Genomic DNA, 20694 nt, shown 5'->3' with positions numbered 1-20694 from the left:
GAGGGAAAAAACCCGTCTGCAAACAGATTTGCCCGTTGGTCCGATTGACAGAGACAGTTAATCGGCCAATGACATAAGACACCAAGATTAGGATTTGGTGGAAAGTGTTCTCGTGCGAGTCACGTGAAAAGTCACCATATGGGAGTCAGTTTTGTTCCACGTCACTGGTGCTGATAAAGTTCCTCCATTAACTTTTGCACAGCTAGTCATGGAGCATGATGATGCCGTTAGCTGGCTGTCGTTGGAATGTAAGACATTTTTTCAGCACGCAACATTCTCTGATATCTTCCAAGAGTTGACCGGACTTCTAAAACTAACGTTACCATCTCACACAAGTTTTTTCCCACAAAAAAGTTTTCCACACAAATCTCTGAAGTACATTCAAGTGAAGCCCCTCTGTTGAACAAACGGCATGTATTGAAAATGGCCTAGCTTACACTTCACTGTTTACATCCGGTTCAGACTGGAGAGCCAGATCGCGCCGAACGACTTGGGTGGATCCAAAATAGGTTTTGGATTACGCATGCGTATACAGCTATTCAACCCGTGTCCTACACCTGCTTCCCGATGTGTCATTTCTCTCTGCATTTTCTTTTCATTTGGACATAAAAAAACTGACGAGCAAGAACTAAGGCCAATTGATAACACAACACACTGTATTATGGCTATTGTTTGTAATTAAACATAATTTATGCGCGAGAAAAACATGAAAGGTCATACTGGTTAAACTAGACAATGACAAGATAAGAAAAGGACGAGGATGGTCTGTATATTATAAAAATGGCTCCTACGTTCACATTCTGTCCGACAGAATTCCAATGATTTTTTTTTTTTTACATTTTACAGCTAGGGCCAATGCCCTCCTGCTAAAGTGGATTATGAAGGTCAAATTGCTTAATTACCACATAAAATTTCGTGGCTTATAGCCAGTCTCAACTGGTTGTTACGTTACAGAGGGAACAGGGCGCAATATTTTTTTACTATTATTATTTATTTCTGGTAATGACACCAAAAGTGTCCTAGGCACTCCCAGCCCGAAGAAGCCCGTGGAGAGGAAACAACGAGAAGCAGTTACCGTTTTACAGATGGGTAGAAAACCCCAGAGGAATCTTCTGGGTAAAACCCACAGAATCAGGTAGGGCCTGAAAACCTAATCCACACGTGGACCGAGCCAGGGAATCGAAGCTAAACCGCAGAGCTGGATCAGGGGCTGCTCCAGGGTTTTCCAAAAGGGGGGCGTGAACTAAAAGTTTTTAGGGTAGGGGCTGTAAAACTACAGAGGCTGGGTAACTTGAAGCAGAACTGTTTTTTCACTACTCTGTCACATTTTATGGGGCTGGGTCTCTCCCTCTTTTTCTACTTTTATTCCTTCATTTTTTTGTGAAAAGGGGGGAGTGCGCCCCCATATCCCCTGGATCCGCCCCAGGAAAGAATTAAATGCACTATAAGCCAATCTGACCTTTGAGTTTCACGTTCATTTCCGGGGGTGCTGTCTCATAAACAAAACGTCCCTATCCCCTCCCATCCCCAAAAGACTCCAGAATGACCAAACGTGATTAAGAAGCCCGTTACCAGAAGATCTTGTTTATTGTATATATAAGTCCGTCGCATCCGTAAACAAGCACATACAAAAATAGTCACAATGCTGAGTACATGATGATAACTGAATAGAATGCTTTAAAAAGGCACGTGTACTTAAATTAAGGTTGTGTATACATGAAGCAATACTTCGCCGAAAAGGAAAATAACAGTCTAGCGACCAACTTCAAATTTGTGCTACATTCACCCTGCCCTGCATTTTTCTATCTTTCATTTCTTGAAACATTCACATTCCAACAGGGTCACGCCTTTGGAAATTGTTGCCGTTTAAGGATTCTCGAGTCAGCGCACTCGATCTATATATTTTATCATTACATATCCAAGTAAGTTCTCTTCCAGAGACAGTAAAATGGAAGGAGAGTTGGAATTACTAGTCGTTTTAAGAATTCATAGCGCCATTCTTTGTCGACGATCCTCATTTCCGGTTTAACTGGACTTCAAACAGGGGCAATTAACATGCCCCACATCCACGACAGAAGGAATCCCAAAATGGAATGTTTCGCTTCAGTACTTTTCAATTGTACCATCTCTGCTTGCCAAATTGCTTTCTGTACAAAATCAACAATTTCGTCATACATGTATCACCCACACAAAGTCCCCATCTGAATGGATAGTTTCAAACTCAATCCAACAGAGTTCAAACTTTCTGCCTCCCCCCTCCAATATTGAAATGTTAAGGCACTTAAATCAACTGGCAAACAGTTGAACTCCGTTTCGGCCACTCTGAATATACATCCGCAGGGAAGTTTGCCGGCCAAGGAACCGTTACACTTCTACTCAAAAATTCAAAATGAGATGTGTATCTTGGTTACTTATGTAATAAAAAATAGCCTCTGTAGTTACATAGTGTAAATGCGGCCCTTACAAACAGGACATGAAGGAATTTATTTGTAAAGATATGTATCAACTATCAGTAGTACAAATAACAGATTAACATCAAATTGATCAACTACGCAAAGTACCTTTTGATCTGTAGTACTATGCCAAATAGAGTTTTGAAATTCACATTTATTTATCTCTACTCTGAGGCTTCAGTTCGCCAAAAATTCACACAACTCTCCAAATATCAAAATACATAATCTAGCAAATACTCAGAAAATCTCAGTTATTTAGAAATGTACAAATGCAACCCATTCTTTTGCTTGAGCAGCAGATATAAAAATATTGTAAGTAGAAAAATACTCCAGACGCTCCAGCCAAAATAAAACAAAAATTTGGCCATTTTACAAAATGTAGCATCTGTTACCAGTACATGTACCTTCTGCAGCTAGTAAAATTGCATATCATACCTTTCCACTATTATTATCTAAAAGCGAAATGAGTAAAAAATATGGTGCATATTTTTGGTCAATTGGGCTAACTGGTAGATTCGGTAACTTTTTAAAAAAGCTGTGGATTATGCAAACTTTGCGGGATAGACTACTGTAGCATTTTAGTTGAGACTAATACATGTACATCCATTCGGAAGTCATCCCTACAGCAAGCAGGCAAACAAACCGATCCAGTAAGCCTCGCCCACTGTGCACTTGGGTACTCAGCACGCATTCTTTCCCGTTACCACACTACGTGTTTCAGCCTCGCGCATCATAGGCGCATGCATGCACGCATGTCAGACTTTTGTACGCGCACGTCGGACATAAATCACAACTGTGACTGGTCAGAAAAAAAGGGGGCGGGGCTTCACGAATCAGTCCAGTTTTACAAATTCTGGTCTCTTTCTTAAACATAAAGACGCTTGTATATTTTAATAAGCAAATTTTTTTTTTTCCCAGGCAAGACTGACTTGCTTCTGCAGGGGGCAGAGGCACATGGAGGAAAGTAATTACATCATCAACTTGATACAAATTTAGCAAAGTAATCAGAGTTATTTCAACGTAAATCACAGCTGAATCAGACGGCTACTACCCACAGTACTAACTGTTTCTGGCAAATTATGTACATAGAAATCTTCATCAACATTACTCATTAAATCCACTTGGAAGTACGGGGATCCACACAGAGGGTGGGTGCAACTTGGTTCACAGCAGTTGCCCTGTGTAAATGTAACGTGCGGCAGCAGCAATAGGCCAACCCCTTATCATACCCTGAACGCTGCCTACCGGACATGAGACCCACGTACTGAGTAGATCAACGGAGTCTCACGCGCGGATGCTGTTGGGGCTGTCAACAACCCAGGGCCAAAGTGTGGATGTGGGTCGGTGGTCCACATAGGGGATCCCACGCAGTGTGGATGTGTTCAGCACAACGGCTGGGACAGCAGAATGGACCGATCCACACCTTGTATCTCCGTGGACAATACACAGCAGACACCCTGCTAAGTTTTACTTCGCATAGCTATACAACGGAGTGATGTTCCACATCTTCAAAGATTACTGAGGACGTGGAACTCACTCAGTCATTGGCCTCTCTTAAGTGGGGATGTGGAACAGTCCACTCGTAACGGTGGATATTCAGTAGGCATATTTACATCAGCAATCCCATTGGCTGTGCACATGAACAAATCCACACACAGGTATGAGGTTGATGTGGAGTGATCCACAGCTTCTGTGGATATAAAGCAATCCACTATTCAGAAAGGTGTTGAAGGCGCCAAAAGTGAGATTCCTTATGTGGACAAATTAAGTAACAAGCCCTTCCATGAAAAAGTGTACAAATGATTCCATGTTGGATCAAATAAATACATGGGGTGTTACCGCGGGCAAGTTCACACCCTTTTTGGTGGATAACTCTTGGATTGATGGGTGCTTTACAAAAGTTCAGATGAAACTGTGCATAATTGTCAAAATGCAGTTCCTGACAAATGGACAACATCTATCTCGGGCATCACACACAATTTTATCTGGTTTCTTACCAATGTCTCTATTCAGCCTCTTTGTAGTTGGGCTCGGTGGAGACAAAGTAGTCGTCCAAGTAGGAATGCAGGAACTCGAAGGTGTGCCTGGCCGCGGGGTCCTTGTCCCAACACTTGAGCATGAGCTCGTACAAGCTGTCCGGGCAGCCGGACATCTTGGGCATGCGGTACCCATGCTCCACTTGGTCCAAGACCTCCATGTTCATCATGCCTTCGAGAGTCAGAGAAACAGGTTTTTGTTTAAATGGTGTGGTTAAAAGGCCGACCCACGGCAGACTCGGGGAAGCCAAGATTGGCTCGGGAAGGGGATCTAGACAGAGACATTAGCTAGGAAATTTCACGGCAGGTGGAATTCGCCCTTCACAACATTGTAGAAACACTGCTCCCCTGTATGCCCTACCCACCCTACTGACCAAAATTCACGAATCTATGCAGATTGGTGAATCAACTCTTGAGGTTTGATCCAAAATGGGCAGGAGCAACAGACAGCCTTACCTGGATAGGGTATACGCCCGTGTGTGACCAACTCTGTCAGAAGAATGCCGAATGACCAGACGTCGGATTTGATGGTAAAGCGGCCATACATGGCAGCCTCCGGAGCTGTCCACTTGATCGGGAACTTTGCGCCTGCACGAGTCATAGCAATGATAGAACAGTGTGAGAGATGTGCAGGGTGGCAACTACAACGATTATGCTTCTGTTTCCCGCAAGGCCAACATTACTGGCCGGATTTATTTCAGGGAGCATAAATAAACATCCTGGAAGCGGATAGCCCATCTGAGCAAAAACAAGGGACATCTAGATGTTCAGGCAAAGAAAATTCAGCGGCTTTTTTTTGCCCGCGTGGTGAGCTCGATGTAGCAGTGAAGACTGCTGTATCCTCGAGCATATGTTACTCAAACCTCGGGTAGAATGGGAAAGGTAAGGGTGGGGGGAGGGGGATCATCTGGGAGAAGGGGGGTCATGTGGGGAGAGGATCATGTGGGGAAGGGGGATCATGTGGGGGAGGGGGGTCATGTGGGGGATTATGTGGGGAGAGGATCGTGTGGGGGGAGGGGGGTCATGTGGGGGAGGGGGGTCATGTGGGGGAGGGGGATTATGTGGGGGAGGGGGATTATGTGGGGAGAGGATCGTGTGGAGGGGGATCGTGTACATGTAGGTGGAAGGGGATCGTGTGGGTGGAGGGGGATCATCTGGGGGGGGTTGAGACAGCTGAAGGTTGGGTAGAAACCTACCTTGTCTTGCAGTATACTCTGTGTCTTCAATCATCCTGGCCAGCCCGAAATCAGCCACCTTGACAACATTATTCTCCCCCACCAGCACATTCCGAGCAGCCAGATCCCGATGGACGTAGTTCATGGATTCCAGGTAAGCCATTCCAGACGCAATCTAATCATCCAAAAGAACCCCCCAAAAACCTGTTCACTCTCTTAGATAATATCGACCCAACAGGATTGAATGAAAGATGCACTCAGGTTGTAAACTGAGGTATTCGGGGAGGCGGCAAACACAGACACTGTACATGTTGATGGACAATACGGCAGCTTTGTGAAGTGATTAGATTGGGAGACTTTCTGTACAGACCTGAGAGCCCATGTCGACAAGCTCTGGCAGCTTCAGCTTACGTCCCTCCCCGTCTTTCAGGTAATCCAGGAGACTGCCATTGCACATGAGCTCGGCGACGATGTAGATGGGTTCCTGGATGCCGGACGCATTCAGAGAAGAAGAGATTTATGAGGATGAGAGACAGACAAAATGAAGACAGTGTGTCCATTTCGGGGGGGGGGGAATCAAAACTGGTATCTTTTGAAAAGTTACTTTCTCCTCCTTTTTCAACGTGATTCACAAAGTAATCAACTTTATCAAACAATATCAACATAGACTGGAATCTCCACAAATCAGGAGCCAAAAAAACCGGGTTCTACTCTTCTTAATGTCAAGAAAATCATCCTAAATTTCTTTGTTGAGTTTGAACAATCTCTGAGAATTAGGGTGACACTTAAGCAACAAGTTACCACAAAAAGGATCTGAATCCTTTTACATCGTTACCAAAGAAGCTGGTCCCCTTCATCAAAAGAAAAAAAAAAGGACATAAACTATGATGTCCAAATTGACCGAAAACCAGGCCCGGTCCTTACCTTGTCCGAACAAACGGCGTAGAGTTGACAGAGTTTGGGATGACGCAGCTTCTTCATGATGTTGGCTTCGGCCAGGAAGGCCGTGGGAGTCATGGTTCCCTTCTTCAGGGTCTTGATGGCCACTGGGGTCTTGCCATTCCAAGTCCCTGGAACGATTGGAGGGAAGGAATCGGGTAGTCAGAGATTGCGACTGTCTTCTTAGGACAGCTCACGATTGACCTTAACATTTTCCCTCCTGAATGTTTTTAACTTTTTAGAATCCAGAAACCCAAGGTGAAAATAATCTGTAGTCAGGTAGTGTATCAAGGAAGAAAGCTGGGACGAAATATGTCACCATTTTCTTGAACATGTTGAAGGAGTTGAATGTACAAAGACTTTAGAAAAGGCACAACCACCTTAAGGTGAGGATTCTTCTACAAAAGAAACCAAATTAGACGACTGCTTTTGTGAAAAATTTCTATCTGCAACTCCCCAACCTAAAATGTGAATATTCCACAAAGGTATAAATACATGTACCTTCCTAAACACTGCAAAGCCTCCCAAATTTCCTATGGCCGATTTTGAAAGATCTTGGGAGGTTGGGTTAAAAGTGGCATCCGAACTCCCTGCTGCATGACAAGATATGCCAAAGGAGGACAACCCTGGGGAAGACTTTCCGCAGAGGCCAAAGAGGAAGTGTACCTTTCCAGACTTCTCCAAACTGGCCGGCCCCGAGCCTGTTCTCCAGCGTCAGGGACTCGCGGGGGATTTCCCAGGCGTCCTTTCCCAGGCCCACTGTGTTGGGGTTCTCCTTGGGGCAGGGGAAGGTGAGCTTGATACAGAGTCCATCAGCCACCTCTACAGAGGGGGGGGGGGAGAAAAATGGATACAGTCGAGCTAGTCTGCCAGAAAAAATCAACAGGCTGAAGCAAAGCACCTGAAAAGACTTACTTACGGTAAACAAATATATGCGTAAGCTTTACGCTTTTTGTCCATCTGGCTGCAGCTACTGGCTCTCGAAAAAAAAGGGGAAAAACTCTGAACAGTTGAAAATAGAGAGCACCATGTCTTCTGAGAGATTTCCAATGCTGCAACAGTGAATTAGATTTCTTTTTCATCAATCGGGAACAAACAGCAAACTATTTCCCAGCTGGAAGTGACCACAAAACTCAGAAGCATCTATAAAACATGTAAATTTGCTTTCTTGAAATATGAGAGTTTTCTTATCCACTTAAATTCATGGCCTTCAAAGAGTGGATTAATTGACTATAAATTCTATGTCTCTGTACACAGTTAAATGCATAACACAAACAGAAAAGTAAACAGGAACTGAACTCAGCGATAAACCTCAGAGCAAATTCAACAACTGCTGTGGAATGTTTTCATCCCAAACTTACGTTGGTAATGTTTGACAAGCTCTGCGAGCACTGGGAATGGGCTGCGCATGGCAATGTAGAATCCTGCCTCGTTGTCCAGCTTGCGGATCTTGTAGTGCTTGACGTGGTCGCCCTTCACCGGGTCGTAGTCGCGGACAGAAAGTGAGAATGTCCCTGCAGCAAGAAAACCACCGAGTGCCGTTTCCATTTTGAGCAGATTTAAACGCACTCCAAAGCTGTGTCCTACAATTTGCCCTCAACAAGGCCAGACTGCCAAAACTACGGTAGGAACCGGTGCAGACAGGTCATTGAAGCTGGTAAACGTCCCCTGAACAATGTGCCATCGCGTGCACTGTTAAGACATACTGGTACTCAGCTCATATTTCAAAGGAGCATGTACGTGTACTAAATGAACCTACAGGGCAGTTTTGTTGAAATGTCATCTTCGGTTTCAAAATTTCGTTTTCAGTGAAAGTGATCAAGTTGGCAGTGTTGTGAAGGGGCTCCTGGAAGAAAACAACCAACATAAACAGACAGCAAGGACGTAATCTTTATAATGTATTTTATATGATTACTTGGAGCGTTCAGCCGTTTTTGTTTTGGTGTATTATTGCTCTGAGCAAAGGTTTTCTAAGTAAGCAACATAATTTGTGCACCTGGGGTGGCCTCGCCATCCCTGACGATGAACATTCCTCGCTCGATACCAGGATGGAGGAGTTTCTTCTCGGCTTCCTTGCGACCGATTCGACCAAAGTACCACCTGAAGAGAAACAGGGAAATTCCTCAGTTCAGAAAGAGTTGCATCATTGCCGGTCTTTCCAATCCCAAAACAATAACAAGCTGATGCCCAGGAAGCACAATGCAACACACTGTACAGTATCAAAGTCAGAGGACGTTGGATATAACATGTTAATACTGGTTATTTCAGTCAGACAAAGCACCTAATTCAAGGAATTGATTAAATATTCTTGATGCAAGAATGTAAGAAATAGTGAACACATAAGTTGACGTAAGGATTTGTTTACATGTTTTTCTGTTTTTAAGTTTAGGCTCCAAACAGAGTAAAGCTTCACATTCAACTGATCTAACTTGGTGCAGACACTTCTTGCATAATTCTTGTACAAATGTGGCCGAGTTGCTAAGAACACGGTGAATTTACAATACACACATTTGTGTACGCGACTGTGTTCATACAGTTCAATACTGATGCGACATGTAATTCAAGTGCACATGTACATGTACCAATAGCTGACCAGGATTAGCCTGCAGATTGCAGGGTAGAAAGAAAGAGGTAATGGTGGCTTGAGTGCCCTTGCAGTAATACATGTTACCTCTCAGTGCTCAAGTGATAAATATGTTTTGTGCACATTCTACCGAAAACTGGTGGCCTATGCCACATGTTATGCAGTACATGTACATATGCATGTGGTTGTGCAAGCTTTGTTCTACACTCTGGCTGCCATGAAACTGGGCATAGTGCCCTAATTTGACATCTGATGTTCCTACCGCGTACTACATGTACACTACACCCATAAAAGTGGACCAGTTCAAAACCAATTTCCGAATAAAGCAACAAGAACAGATAATTCCTTGACACTCTCAAAGAGAGCTCAAGAGAGAGAGATCGGATGTTTCAGTTTCTTTTTGCATCTCTCAAGCCAGCAGACAAGGCACTTTGCTGATAAATCTTTGCATAATGATACTGTACGTATACATGCCAATTTCTTGCTGGCTTCCAAATAAAATGCAACAACTTGATATATATCGAACACAAAAAAGCACATTTTTTCCGACTGGTGCATCCAATGGCTGCCTTTTTTTTTAAGACACCATCACGACCAAGTAACAATCACAGATTCTACATGAAAAATTCATTTCTAGTGTGATTCTCATGGACCACACGTGGATCAGGTTCCATTCCTCCAGCTATCTTTCCCACCTGTCATTCCCTAATTCAACAAACAATGCCCGCTAAATGACATGAATTGCAAACACACAAAGAACAAGTGCATGCATGTACATGTACATTTCTATACACGCTTTGTACAATACATGTAGGTGTGCTGAATGCACGGTCTGTATTTTCCAGATCTGATTTGGGATGTACGTGTACTCACTTCCTTGTGGTGTATGCACTGACCTTTGACCTTGTAATACAAGTGCATCCACAAATAATATGTGGCTGCCCTCTTCATGTAAGTCCTGCTACAAAGTTTGTCATAAGCCGCCAAGGCTGAACATTTTACTTCCTTGTTGATAACATTTACATATTGCGCAAACATGATACGATCCACGTACATGTACATGTAAACTTACATGTATGTAGGTCTAGTGGATCATGAAAAATTCCTACATTGTTAATGCACACAAGTATGTACAGTGAATGATGGAAATTCCGCTACAGGTACATAGTCACTTTTCTTCTTGGTTTCGAGCTCCAGATTTGCACGTATCACATTGACATTCTAGATAACACTATCTGTGAAGCCTGCATTGCGGTAACAAACATGGTGCTGTTCGCAAGTCCTTTTCTAATCTGGAAATGTCTTTCACTGACAGTCTGTAGACATACTTGTACACACCGGTATATGTGGAAATTCAAACCAATATGGTGGAATGCAATGCAGTGCAAACTAGCTCTGTCCAGATTCTCCCTTTTGCAATTTTCACTCGCTTTCTTTTCAACTATTTTCTGAACAAGTTGTATTTTTTTGGGGGGGAGTAAGAGAAGGGAATTCAAACAGACCAACTTGCAATGTATTGTCCCATTTTGGACATGCACACACAGTAAATGATGGAAGAAAAAAGAAGAGGAAATCAGGCATTTTTGCTAGGGAGTTGAACACCTGGAAAATCTGTGTCGCAGGAAGTACTCAGCCGTGGTTTAAAAAGTTGAGAGAATGCAATATCAGAACACAAATATTCTATATACATGTACATGAACCGTATGAGCTGCATCAAAGTTGAATAAGTATGTGTATATATAATTTAATACAAATAATAAGGGGAGCATGTGACCTAGGGTTTGTAGCTTCTGATCACAGGGTTCGGGGTTCGAATCCAGCTGGTGGCAGCATGTTAGGATCTTGGGCAAGTCACTTTGCCCCTACATGTACGTGTTCGTGCCTCTCTCCACCCAGGAGTAAATGGGAACCTGTGAGGGCAGATACAAGTACATGTAGACGGATATGTTTAGCCGTTCATGCCTGATATGTTAGCATCAGGCTAGAAAATTCCCCAGGCAGCCGAGATGGTTTCAGGAAATGTTCAGATGTTGTAAGCCCAATGTGAAGGGACGATGATAATATATTGGCACCTTTGAATTCTAGATCCTTTGTACGTACTGTAATTTCTGTATGCCTTACAAATACTTAACTATTTTCATCATTAACCCTAATCCCCTAGGCATTTTTACTAGGCTACTTTTTACTTCTTACCATCCTGAATCCTCCGAAAACCTCTGATTTTCAACATGAAAAAAATTGCATTCAGCCCAAATCCTCCAAAATTTCTTGAAAATGTCATTTGGAGGTGTGCCTAACTACCCAAATCTGTCAAAATCCTCCGGCAATTCCTGTCATTATGTTGAGGCAGTGCGAATGGCATTCTTGAGCAGTGCAGTTGATTCAAAAGAAATATCAGGCTGAATTTGTGCCAGACTAAGTACAGAAAAGATAAGGTCTAATCCAAGACCTTCTCGTATGGCAGCCTTCAAAATCAGCCATGCAGTTTTTCCATACACCCTGAATCCTCCAAATTCCTCCACTTTGCAGAAAAGAATTTTGGAGGATTTGGGTGGGTTAGGGTTAATATATATATACATGTAGATGCATTTCTCAAAGAGAGTTCTGCATAATCCCCTGGAATGCATTCATGTTCTGGAAAACAATGGCACAAACCCATGGCACAAGTGGCCCCTTTCAACAGAACAACAGCATAATGTAATTTAACAGCGGTTGAGCTCGTCTTGCTTCGATCCTGGAAAACTTTCAACCCTAATCTCCTCATGGATTTGCAAGGGATGTTGGGAGAGGTACAAATAGGGGGTGATTACCTTGTTCTGATCAAGCCCTCTCAGAGTTTTTTAAAGGCTTATTTTACGGCCTAAGAACTCTGGCAATGTGCCTTGCGTCAGAGGTTCTGGCCAGGAGGTTTTGACACGTTATCCAGACGGTATGACGACACTGGGAGGGTTGAGAAACAACCAAGCAAAGCTACAGTATACGCCATCAAGCACTATTCTGCATGTATGTGTACCAGCGACGAAACGAACAAAATGGGAGACTGCGACTGCCGACGACGAGGACACAGCGTTATAAATATTCTTTCATCCCTGGGGCCATTGCTGCATGCAATTTGAAACATACAAGGGGAATAGACGAACTTTAATTTTTAATGATTTGTAATGTATTAATTCTGTATTTTAATTAGATTCAGGGTATGCACATGTACATGTAGGTTTTAGAATGCTAATTTTTGTATGTTTTTAATGAGGCTTGTACACAGAGATGTAATTTCCTTTGGGATTAACAAAATAACTAGGAACTATGCCCGCATATTCATTGTTCGGTGCAATGATCGGAATGCAGGCCAAGTACATTTGGTGCACCCTGCAGGTATCAAGGGGTGAAAAATGTCCGCAGAGCGGTGTGCCGTGCGTCCACGTAGTGAACATGCAGCTGAGAGCAAGCCGTTCAGTGAGGTATCATCATCTTGTTCCATCCAGGGCAGGGTCGTGTAAAGTACACGTACAGCGGGGAATTTTATGGGAATGCTCGTTACCCTCCCCCCCCGCTGTGGTCTGCCGGTGCAGATCTTTTGATCACCACTTCCTTGTTTGATCAAAATGTATAGGAAAAAATAAGCGCCTGGGCGAAGATGGCAATGATGGCTTGTTTGCAAAGCATTTCTGCCAGTCATACTTGAGGTTTACTGTTACATGGAAAATGCTCACGTTACAAATGCCCAAGCATGGAGATGCTGTCTCAAATAAAAAACAGAATAACAGATTTTATATAAATGAAATGGGATAAAACTAACAACGCTGAAAGACAAGAAACAAACATTTGAAAATGTGATTGTTGCTAGAACCTCTTGAGTTTCTCTTTCGGCATCTTACTAAACCCAACTTAATCAAATGACCACTGTATCTAAGGGAGACAAACTTCTCCGGGGAAAAAAAGAAAATCTGAATTCATTTGAGTATGACATGTTGGCAAGATGACAAATGAATGACCAGGGAGGAGGGGGGGTGACCTTGCACGGTCAATGCGGTAGGCCACAAGTGCCACTTTCAGAATGCACTGACCGGTGAGAGATGACCAGTACTTACTCTTCAGCGTTGATACTCTTGACAGGTGCAATGTAGTTGCTGGGGACATATCCTTCTCGACCGTTCTTTGTTGACCTTGCCAGCCACCAATCACCGTCACTAATGACAGAAAAAAAAGGACACTTGAAAACCGATTGACAAATACAACCCTTGGTCCATTTTTATTTGACAATGGACAATTACTTGTATGTCTATTTATACTTTGGGTAATTATGCACGCAAATTTGATCGTCATGAGCACTGCACAGCGTGTCTTTGCGAACAAATGCTGAAAGCAGGAGTGTGAATGTTTCAACAATCTATATATGTGTGCATGTCCTTTCGCAGGATTACAAGCACAAGAACAGAAACCTCTTTAAATTGTTCGTCAGCACTGATGAGCCTCTCCGTGCGCAGGATGCAAGCGAAATTAAAAAGCGATGTTCCTTTTGCTTGACGAAAGCAAAACCTGTGATTGTATTTTCAACATGACTTGTTTCCAAACTTCCACTTTTTCATTGTTTATGAGTTCTTGATGTCCACGAACATGATTTGCACAACAGCGGAATGGTCAAAACTATGGGAACATGTACGAGTAAGTGCCGACTCAATGCATGAATAGTCTACATGCAGTTATTAAGATTGGGTCCCGGCATACCTTACATGTACAAATCTCACTTACTGGTTATTCGTTATGTCTAGCGTCTCTCCTTTCAAGAAGCTCAGATCATCCTCTGTCCGTGCTTCATAATCATACAGCGCAACATATTTCAGTACTACATTTGAAAAACAGACAACATTAAAATAAAAGTTGAGACTTGTGAAACCTGAAACTAAGTGTATAAGGAAAGAGCACACATACACCCTGGTTGTGCATTCTGTACATTACCGGTTCACATATACAAAGTTTTTAAATCCAAATTATACATACATGTATGTATCTGAAGATTACAAACAGGGGCATGAACCAGTCAGATTGGGGTGTATTGTCATTGGCCAGGAATACCAGGATAATTTAAGTTGAGACATCAGCAGAATCCGCAAATGCAACCAAAAACACCCAAAAAATCATTCCACGTTGATTTATTTTATTCAAAACTTAGCAGCACTTTGTACTTGCAGCATTCCCAAATCCAACAAAATCTTCCTCCTTGCTGGAATACAACTTTGCACATTTCTTCAACTTGAACTTTTCCAGGGGCACCGGGACCCCACGAAGAAACAGTCGCGGGGCTATCTGGCTTCCCTGATTCTGTAAAATCTAACAAAAAACCTGTCGGTGGATTCTAAAGCCTCGGGTTGAGAGACGAGGGTTTCAAGGTTAACCTTTACCCCGGTAAGGAAAACGTAAACCAAAGTTTCTTGGAAATTGGAGGACTGGAGCCTGGAGGGTGAAGTCCGCAGGACAACTCTGACTTGCATGTAATATCACCATAAAAAAGGGAAGAGCACCTCACCCGGTCTGCTCGGCTCGGGCTTGTTGGGAGTAGGGATGAACATATCGTTCTTGGGTGCCCGATCGGAGACTCCACCGGTGGTCATGCCAGGCGAGGGCCCCCCTATTGTCAGGCCGGGACCGCTGTGAGTGTTGTCGGCCTTGTAATCCGCCCGATAGCTGCTGCCCTCCTCTTTGCTGTTGATGCATCCCATGCTGATGGCAGGAATGCGATTCACCGAGGCTGCACTGTCTGCGAGATGGTCGGATAGAAGAATCACATTCCACAGTCCATGTACATGTAACTCATTCAACTTCAGTGTTAAGCTCGCCTACGCTTCTTTGTGCAAAACAAGTTGGGAAACCTTCAACAAACACATCCTTTGCCTATACAGGTTTGTACATGAACATGCATCCACTGATTCATATGTACATGGTCAGTCCCAGCACACGTACACGTATACGTACGGTACAATGAAAACTCCACACATCCGGTATTTGTACAGGATATCAGGACATACCAAGTGGATGTGATTACATCTCCAGAATTTCCCTGCATATTGAGAACCGGCATAATGTCACTTCCTGTGTTTTCTTTTATTTGTCTTCATTTCTTTTTTTTCCCCAGTGAAACGTGACACACATGAAACGACCAAGAGGGCAAAAATTATGCTCAGATGTTCCTGCACAACAACCTCGCTTACCACAAATTGTTGAGCTGAGAAAATTGGTCGCCCACATTTATCGTTTTGTGTACCCATCCCCCATGCAATTTGTCGAGTTGACTGCTGTGTACATGTACACTGTGTTCCTGATCAGTAGATTTTTGTAAATTCCTGCTACAGGTACATTTTATGTATCTATTTTTGAAAAAGAATATATGTTGACAAACAGTAGAACGGGAAGATGAAGTTTGAACAATAGCAAAACGACAACTACATGTACATTCACAGTCAGTAACGGGAAACACCTGCACCTGTACATGTACCTGTACATGTTCACGTTCAGGTACATGTGCAACTGTACTGTACATGTACTACATGTACATCCACAGCTACATGTATTTACCATACCGGTTTGTACAATGCTGTCCAGAAATTAAAACAGGAAATGTCAGATCAGCAATACACACTGTACAAAACGTACATGTACATGCTTGTGTGCGTGGATCAACAAACAAAAGAGGTCCACATCATGGAGGCTGTGCAAACCTTTGTGTGGACTAAGCCAAGTCCACGCCAAGGTTACCCTCTTTCTGGAAAACAGTTTTTGAGGCACTTTCTGAGTGAGGGTTTCCATAGCAAAAGGAACAGGCAGAGTCAAGGAAACCATCAACACAGAGCGGGCTTAAGGGAGTGTTCACAGTGCAAGAAAAATGAAAATTTAACCAAGTTTTTTAACTACCGGTATCACAATTAAGCAAAGGAAATGTGTGAACATCAAAATATATATCAAAATATCCAATAATAGAATTTCCTTGCTTGAGATGAAATACTTCTCAAACTGCTGTTTGGCTCTGTAATAATTCATAGATCAAGTTTGTTTCAAGACATACATGTACATGTATCATGTCCAATGTGGTCAGTGCCAAGTCTGATTCTGCCTTTCCAGCAGTTTGGATAAGTAGTCTCGCAAAAATGCCTCCAGCTTTTTGGACTTGTACGGTACATGTACACGTTGGGTTAAATGTGAAAACATTTTCAATCTTTCCATTATGAGGAGGTTGAGAAGTGTCAAGAAACAAACTTCAAATGCATGAATTTAATCAGTTAAAGCCTAATAATGACGGCTGACAGTGAACTCTGTTAGTGTTATGTTTATTTCTTTTTTCTTTTTTTTAATTTGTTTTTTTCTGGTAGTGCCGAATTTTGAAACACATCAAATGTTCCCACAGCAATCTGGCCGCTCCTTTAAGCTGAAATGAAGGCGTGTAGACAGGATATCGTCCATTGAGCACTGAGCAGGATTTCACCTCGGTCATGGAGGAAGTCGCTGCATTTATTGCTCAGAGGAGAAGATAATGGGAAAACCATGCAGATTAAATGGGTGCTGCACATGCACGCACATGACTTCTGAAAAGTTCCCTGATCTCAAGTTCTGAAAACCCTTTGCATGATACGTCATGTATTTCCCTTGTTTTTGGTTTTTTGCAAAGGGGCATTTGGACCCAGAACAACTTACAAAACAGGTTTAAACAAACATGTTTCAACAAGTGTACATGTACCACCATCGCGACTGCTGGAATGAAGACCAAGCTAACCAGATAAATACATGTACATGTACCTTATGCTGAATCCATTGTTCTGCTCATTCTTAAGTGCTGGTACATGTAAACATAATGTACACGTACATACATGTAGACGTATGCATGTACATGTACCGGTACATGTAGTATACATGTACGTACACATGTACATGTACTGCCGATGAAGGGGCCATGTACATGTACATGTACCGGTATGTACATGGACTTCAAACCAAGTATACATGTGGAGCATTTCCTCCAGTCGACATGTACATGTACACTGTACATGTAATCCCCAAGTACATGTACACGTAGGTGTACTGGGAATTCCCATGTCAATGACAAGATCAAGGGTCAAGTCCCCAAAACAGATGAGTGATAAGGTTGACAAATTAAAGGTACCGGTACTGAAAAACAGACCAATGAATGTAGCAACGGCGCTAAACTCCTCGTGAACTTATTCCTTCTGGTATGCTGTCGTTTTGAAGAAAAAAGGCCAAACTGTGCAATTTCCAATGATGCTCACTGTGTCAAATGCAAGTGACACAGCTTTGGATATTTTCGCAAATACTGCCCCAACATGCATTTTTAACCTGTGATTCGCTGAATTTGTGGACGTGTGCAACAAGTCTGATTGCCCAATGGTCATATGGTACACTGAGAATCATGTAATTTGTTCAAAAGGTAGGAAAACGTGTGTACACATGTAACTGCCTGGCATTCCTGAAACGATCCATGTACAGTGTATGTCCACACGATGACTGACGGATCACATCAAATACCTGAAAGGATCCATGTATGTCCACACAACGACTGACGGATCACATCAAAAGAGTTACGTGTACAAAACACAAAAATGTCGCACATTTTGCCAAACATTCAACTGACAGAGCTACGAATGTACGTACCGGTAAAAAGCTATGCGATTGGTTGGGAAGCTTGGCCTTCCGATTTCAAAGAATTTTTTTTCCTTGAGAGTAGAATGACAAATTATCTGCTCCTCTGTAGCACCATCTAGCAATAGGGGCCTTTCACAATAGTGCACCTCCAAGAGTTTGCAACGCGTCGACCAATCACAGCGCCCGATATCTGTCGACCCAGTGCGCGTTTGGAAAGGGTCGACAGACTTCGCGTGCACTGATTGGTCAAAGTGTTGCAAACTCTTGGAGGCGCATTATTCTGAATTGCCTGTTTTGAACCTAACATTATTTTTAGAACTCTCCAAACGGTGGCAATTTTTGGAGGATGCATATTGCATTTTGCATGCTCTTTCCTTCTGGTTCAGACTTGTATATGTATTTAAAATTTCATGTGACACAGGAACACATACACATGTGTATTTATGCACATGTATTTGCTGAGCTTTAAAAATAATTTGGTTTTCAATGAACCTCAATACATGTACATTGGTGTACACGTATTTGAACTCTGAAAGCACTATATGTTCACAACTTTAAGTAGGATAAAGAATTGCAACGTACATGTACATGGACATGTACTTCTTACGTCAAAATTTGACTTCAAAAGTGCGATAGCCTCCAGCTAGTGTGTTAAAATGTATAGATACATGAGAGTGTAAATTGCACGACTAAAGTGCTACGCAGCCATGTAATTTTTTTCCAACCAATTTTTCCAACCTACATGTACATGTACCGACCCTATTTTTGGGAGGCATGTAATCAGAAGTAGAACTACTTTTTGGGGGGCCTAAATTCTGATAAATCATTTTTAATGTACAAGTACATGTACCTCAACTCACATATCAAATTACGTACACATAAATTATTTTCTTACACGTACATGTAGACTTATGTTTGAGTGCATTTTGAAAATGGTGCTTAAGTTGAACTTCATATCAGGCAAATTAACTCAAGATTTATGAACTGGAATGTTTAAAGCTTAATAAAATCTCACTCACTGTGAACGGTATTTCAGGTAAAAGTACTGCTTTACTACTGACCAAGACAATACCATGAATCGTGGAGATAAATCAAAAGGTGCCACTTTCTAGTGTACATACATGTAATGACTATGCTAAACTAAAACAAGAAATAAAACTGGGAGTAAATTGTGCCTAAGTTTGTACATGAATTTTCCCAGATTAAGTTCATATACATGTAATTTGGTTACATTGCGCCAACTAACCCTTCAATCACGGCTATTTGTGCAACCAAATTTCATACATGCTGTGTACTGGAATGTGATTGGTCAACCCTATCACACAGCTATGACAGCTGCCAGTTACATGCTCAGTGATGCTGTGGACATTCTGTAGGGTGGATGGGCATGTTTGGCAAAATGCTCAAGAATTTCACCATTTTAATGAGGATATACCGGTGTACACTTTAGGTGAATAAACCTCCGCATCTGACATCTAACTTCACCAAGAAGGAATGAATGAAATCTGGTAGCACAAATACATGCGACTGTGATGGAAAGGTAAGTTGGCACAATCAAAACAGCCACAATGTGTTTATGGCAGATTGTACATAGCTATGTTATAATGTATGCCGTAGCTTGGGGTGTCAGGTCAACTTGACCGTTTGCCAACTCGACTCTCAACCAACTCGACTGTGCAAATGGTGCAACAGGGATGCATAGGAAATGCATTTTTCCTAGTTCTGGATCGCGCGTGTAATTTGTTTTGCATGATGTGATCTGTGCATGCGCACAGCGTGGGGACAGATTTTGGGGGTTCGTTTGTGCGTGCTTCTTCTCAAATTGGGAAAATTATTTTGGAGTATTTCATTGGCACAAGTTCAATTATTGATGGCATTTTAGTTGATCTCGTAGGTTCATTGAGCCAAAATTAGCATCTATAATTTTTGCGATCCGGAACTGATCCGATCTTTATTTTTCCCCTTTTAATATCTATTTTTCAAGGAAAGAGTTATAGTTACATGTACATGTATATCAATCATGCAGTTGAGTTGGTCAACGGACGAGTTGGTTCAACAGTCGAGTTGGTCAGGAGTCGAGTTGACAAACGGTCAAGTTGACCTACAAAAGTACAAGTACAACAGTAGCTTGGACACTAAATGTAAAATATTTGATGTAAATGTATGAATTATATCATTATCGATACATGTACGATCTTGCCATTGGCCAACTGTACATTCGTGCATCCGGCAGCTAATGACAGGTTGCAAATCGGTTGTGCGCTTGGCTTAGCCTTAGTTTCGTATGATGCATGAGGCCGCCTCGGCTCGGCCCCTATATCAATTATCATCACTACTTTAACTTACCACACTGCATACAATTTCTCACCTCGTCGCTCCACTTACCTGATAAATATCCACACAGATCTGGTGTGCGGTGTTCCCGTCTACGAAAGAACTATCCAAACGTGGGAGGACTGAACAAAAACAGGGTGAAATTTTGGGGGATTATCATCTGGGACCCGAACGCGGAAATGAAAAGGAAGTTTGTCAAGTTGTTCTCACTGACCTTTGACACTTTAGAACGAAATGCTTTCTGGGAAAAGTTTAGGCCTTCGCGACGGCTGTTTTATGTTGTCATGAGCTACGATCCTAGAGCGCGGCTTAGTGGACAAAAATAATACCAGACGCTCTAGTAAGAACAACCTTCGGAAAAAAATCTTGGCCTGCCCTTATCATTTCCCCCGTCCAATCATATGATGCAATTCACTGATGATTAATTACGCAACCATTGTTCCAAATACCGAATCGTCCCACGTGAACTGCTAACATTAAACTACTATTATACCCCTGGAGTTGTAAGGCTGATTTTGGCGGGAAGT

At 42.4% G+C, this 20694-nt stretch overlaps 1 protein-coding gene across 2 annotated transcripts; it reads right to left on the bottom strand.

Moving 5' to 3' along the window:
- Window positions 1–1568: 1568 nt before the first annotated feature.
- LOC110979485 (tyrosine-protein kinase Yes-like) lies at window positions 1569–20392 on the bottom strand. Of its 2 annotated transcripts, XM_022235328.2 has the most exons (13): window positions 20219–20392; window positions 14712–14942; window positions 13937–14030; window positions 13276–13374; window positions 8600–8703; window positions 7965–8117; window positions 7270–7425; window positions 6589–6734; window positions 6035–6148; window positions 5686–5839; window positions 4946–5077; window positions 4451–4661; window positions 1569–4143 (listed from the first exon to the last, which is right to left on the bottom strand). In XM_022235328.2, the coding sequence occupies exons 2-12, from the start codon at window positions 14902–14904 to the stop codon at window positions 4459–4461; spliced, it is 1548 nt and encodes a 515-aa protein (XP_022091020.1). In that variant the 5' UTR covers window positions 14905–14942; window positions 20219–20392; the 3' UTR covers window positions 1569–4143; window positions 4451–4458. The 2 variants fall into 2 exon arrangements, with proteins under 2 accessions (XP_022091020.1, XP_022091012.1); XM_022235320.2 differs by having other exon boundaries at window positions 1569–4661.
- Between the last annotated feature and the right edge of the window lie 302 nt (window positions 20393–20694).

The sequence above is a fragment of the Acanthaster planci genome, linkage group LG18, assembly GCF_054643075.1.
Source record: "Acanthaster planci isolate LZ-2023a linkage group LG18, COTS_SCS, whole genome shotgun sequence".
Lineage (NCBI taxonomy): Eukaryota > Metazoa > Echinodermata > Asteroidea > Valvatida > Acanthasteridae > Acanthaster > Acanthaster planci.
Note: the sequence above shows the minus strand (reverse complement) of the source record. Positions and strands in the feature narration are given on the sequence as shown.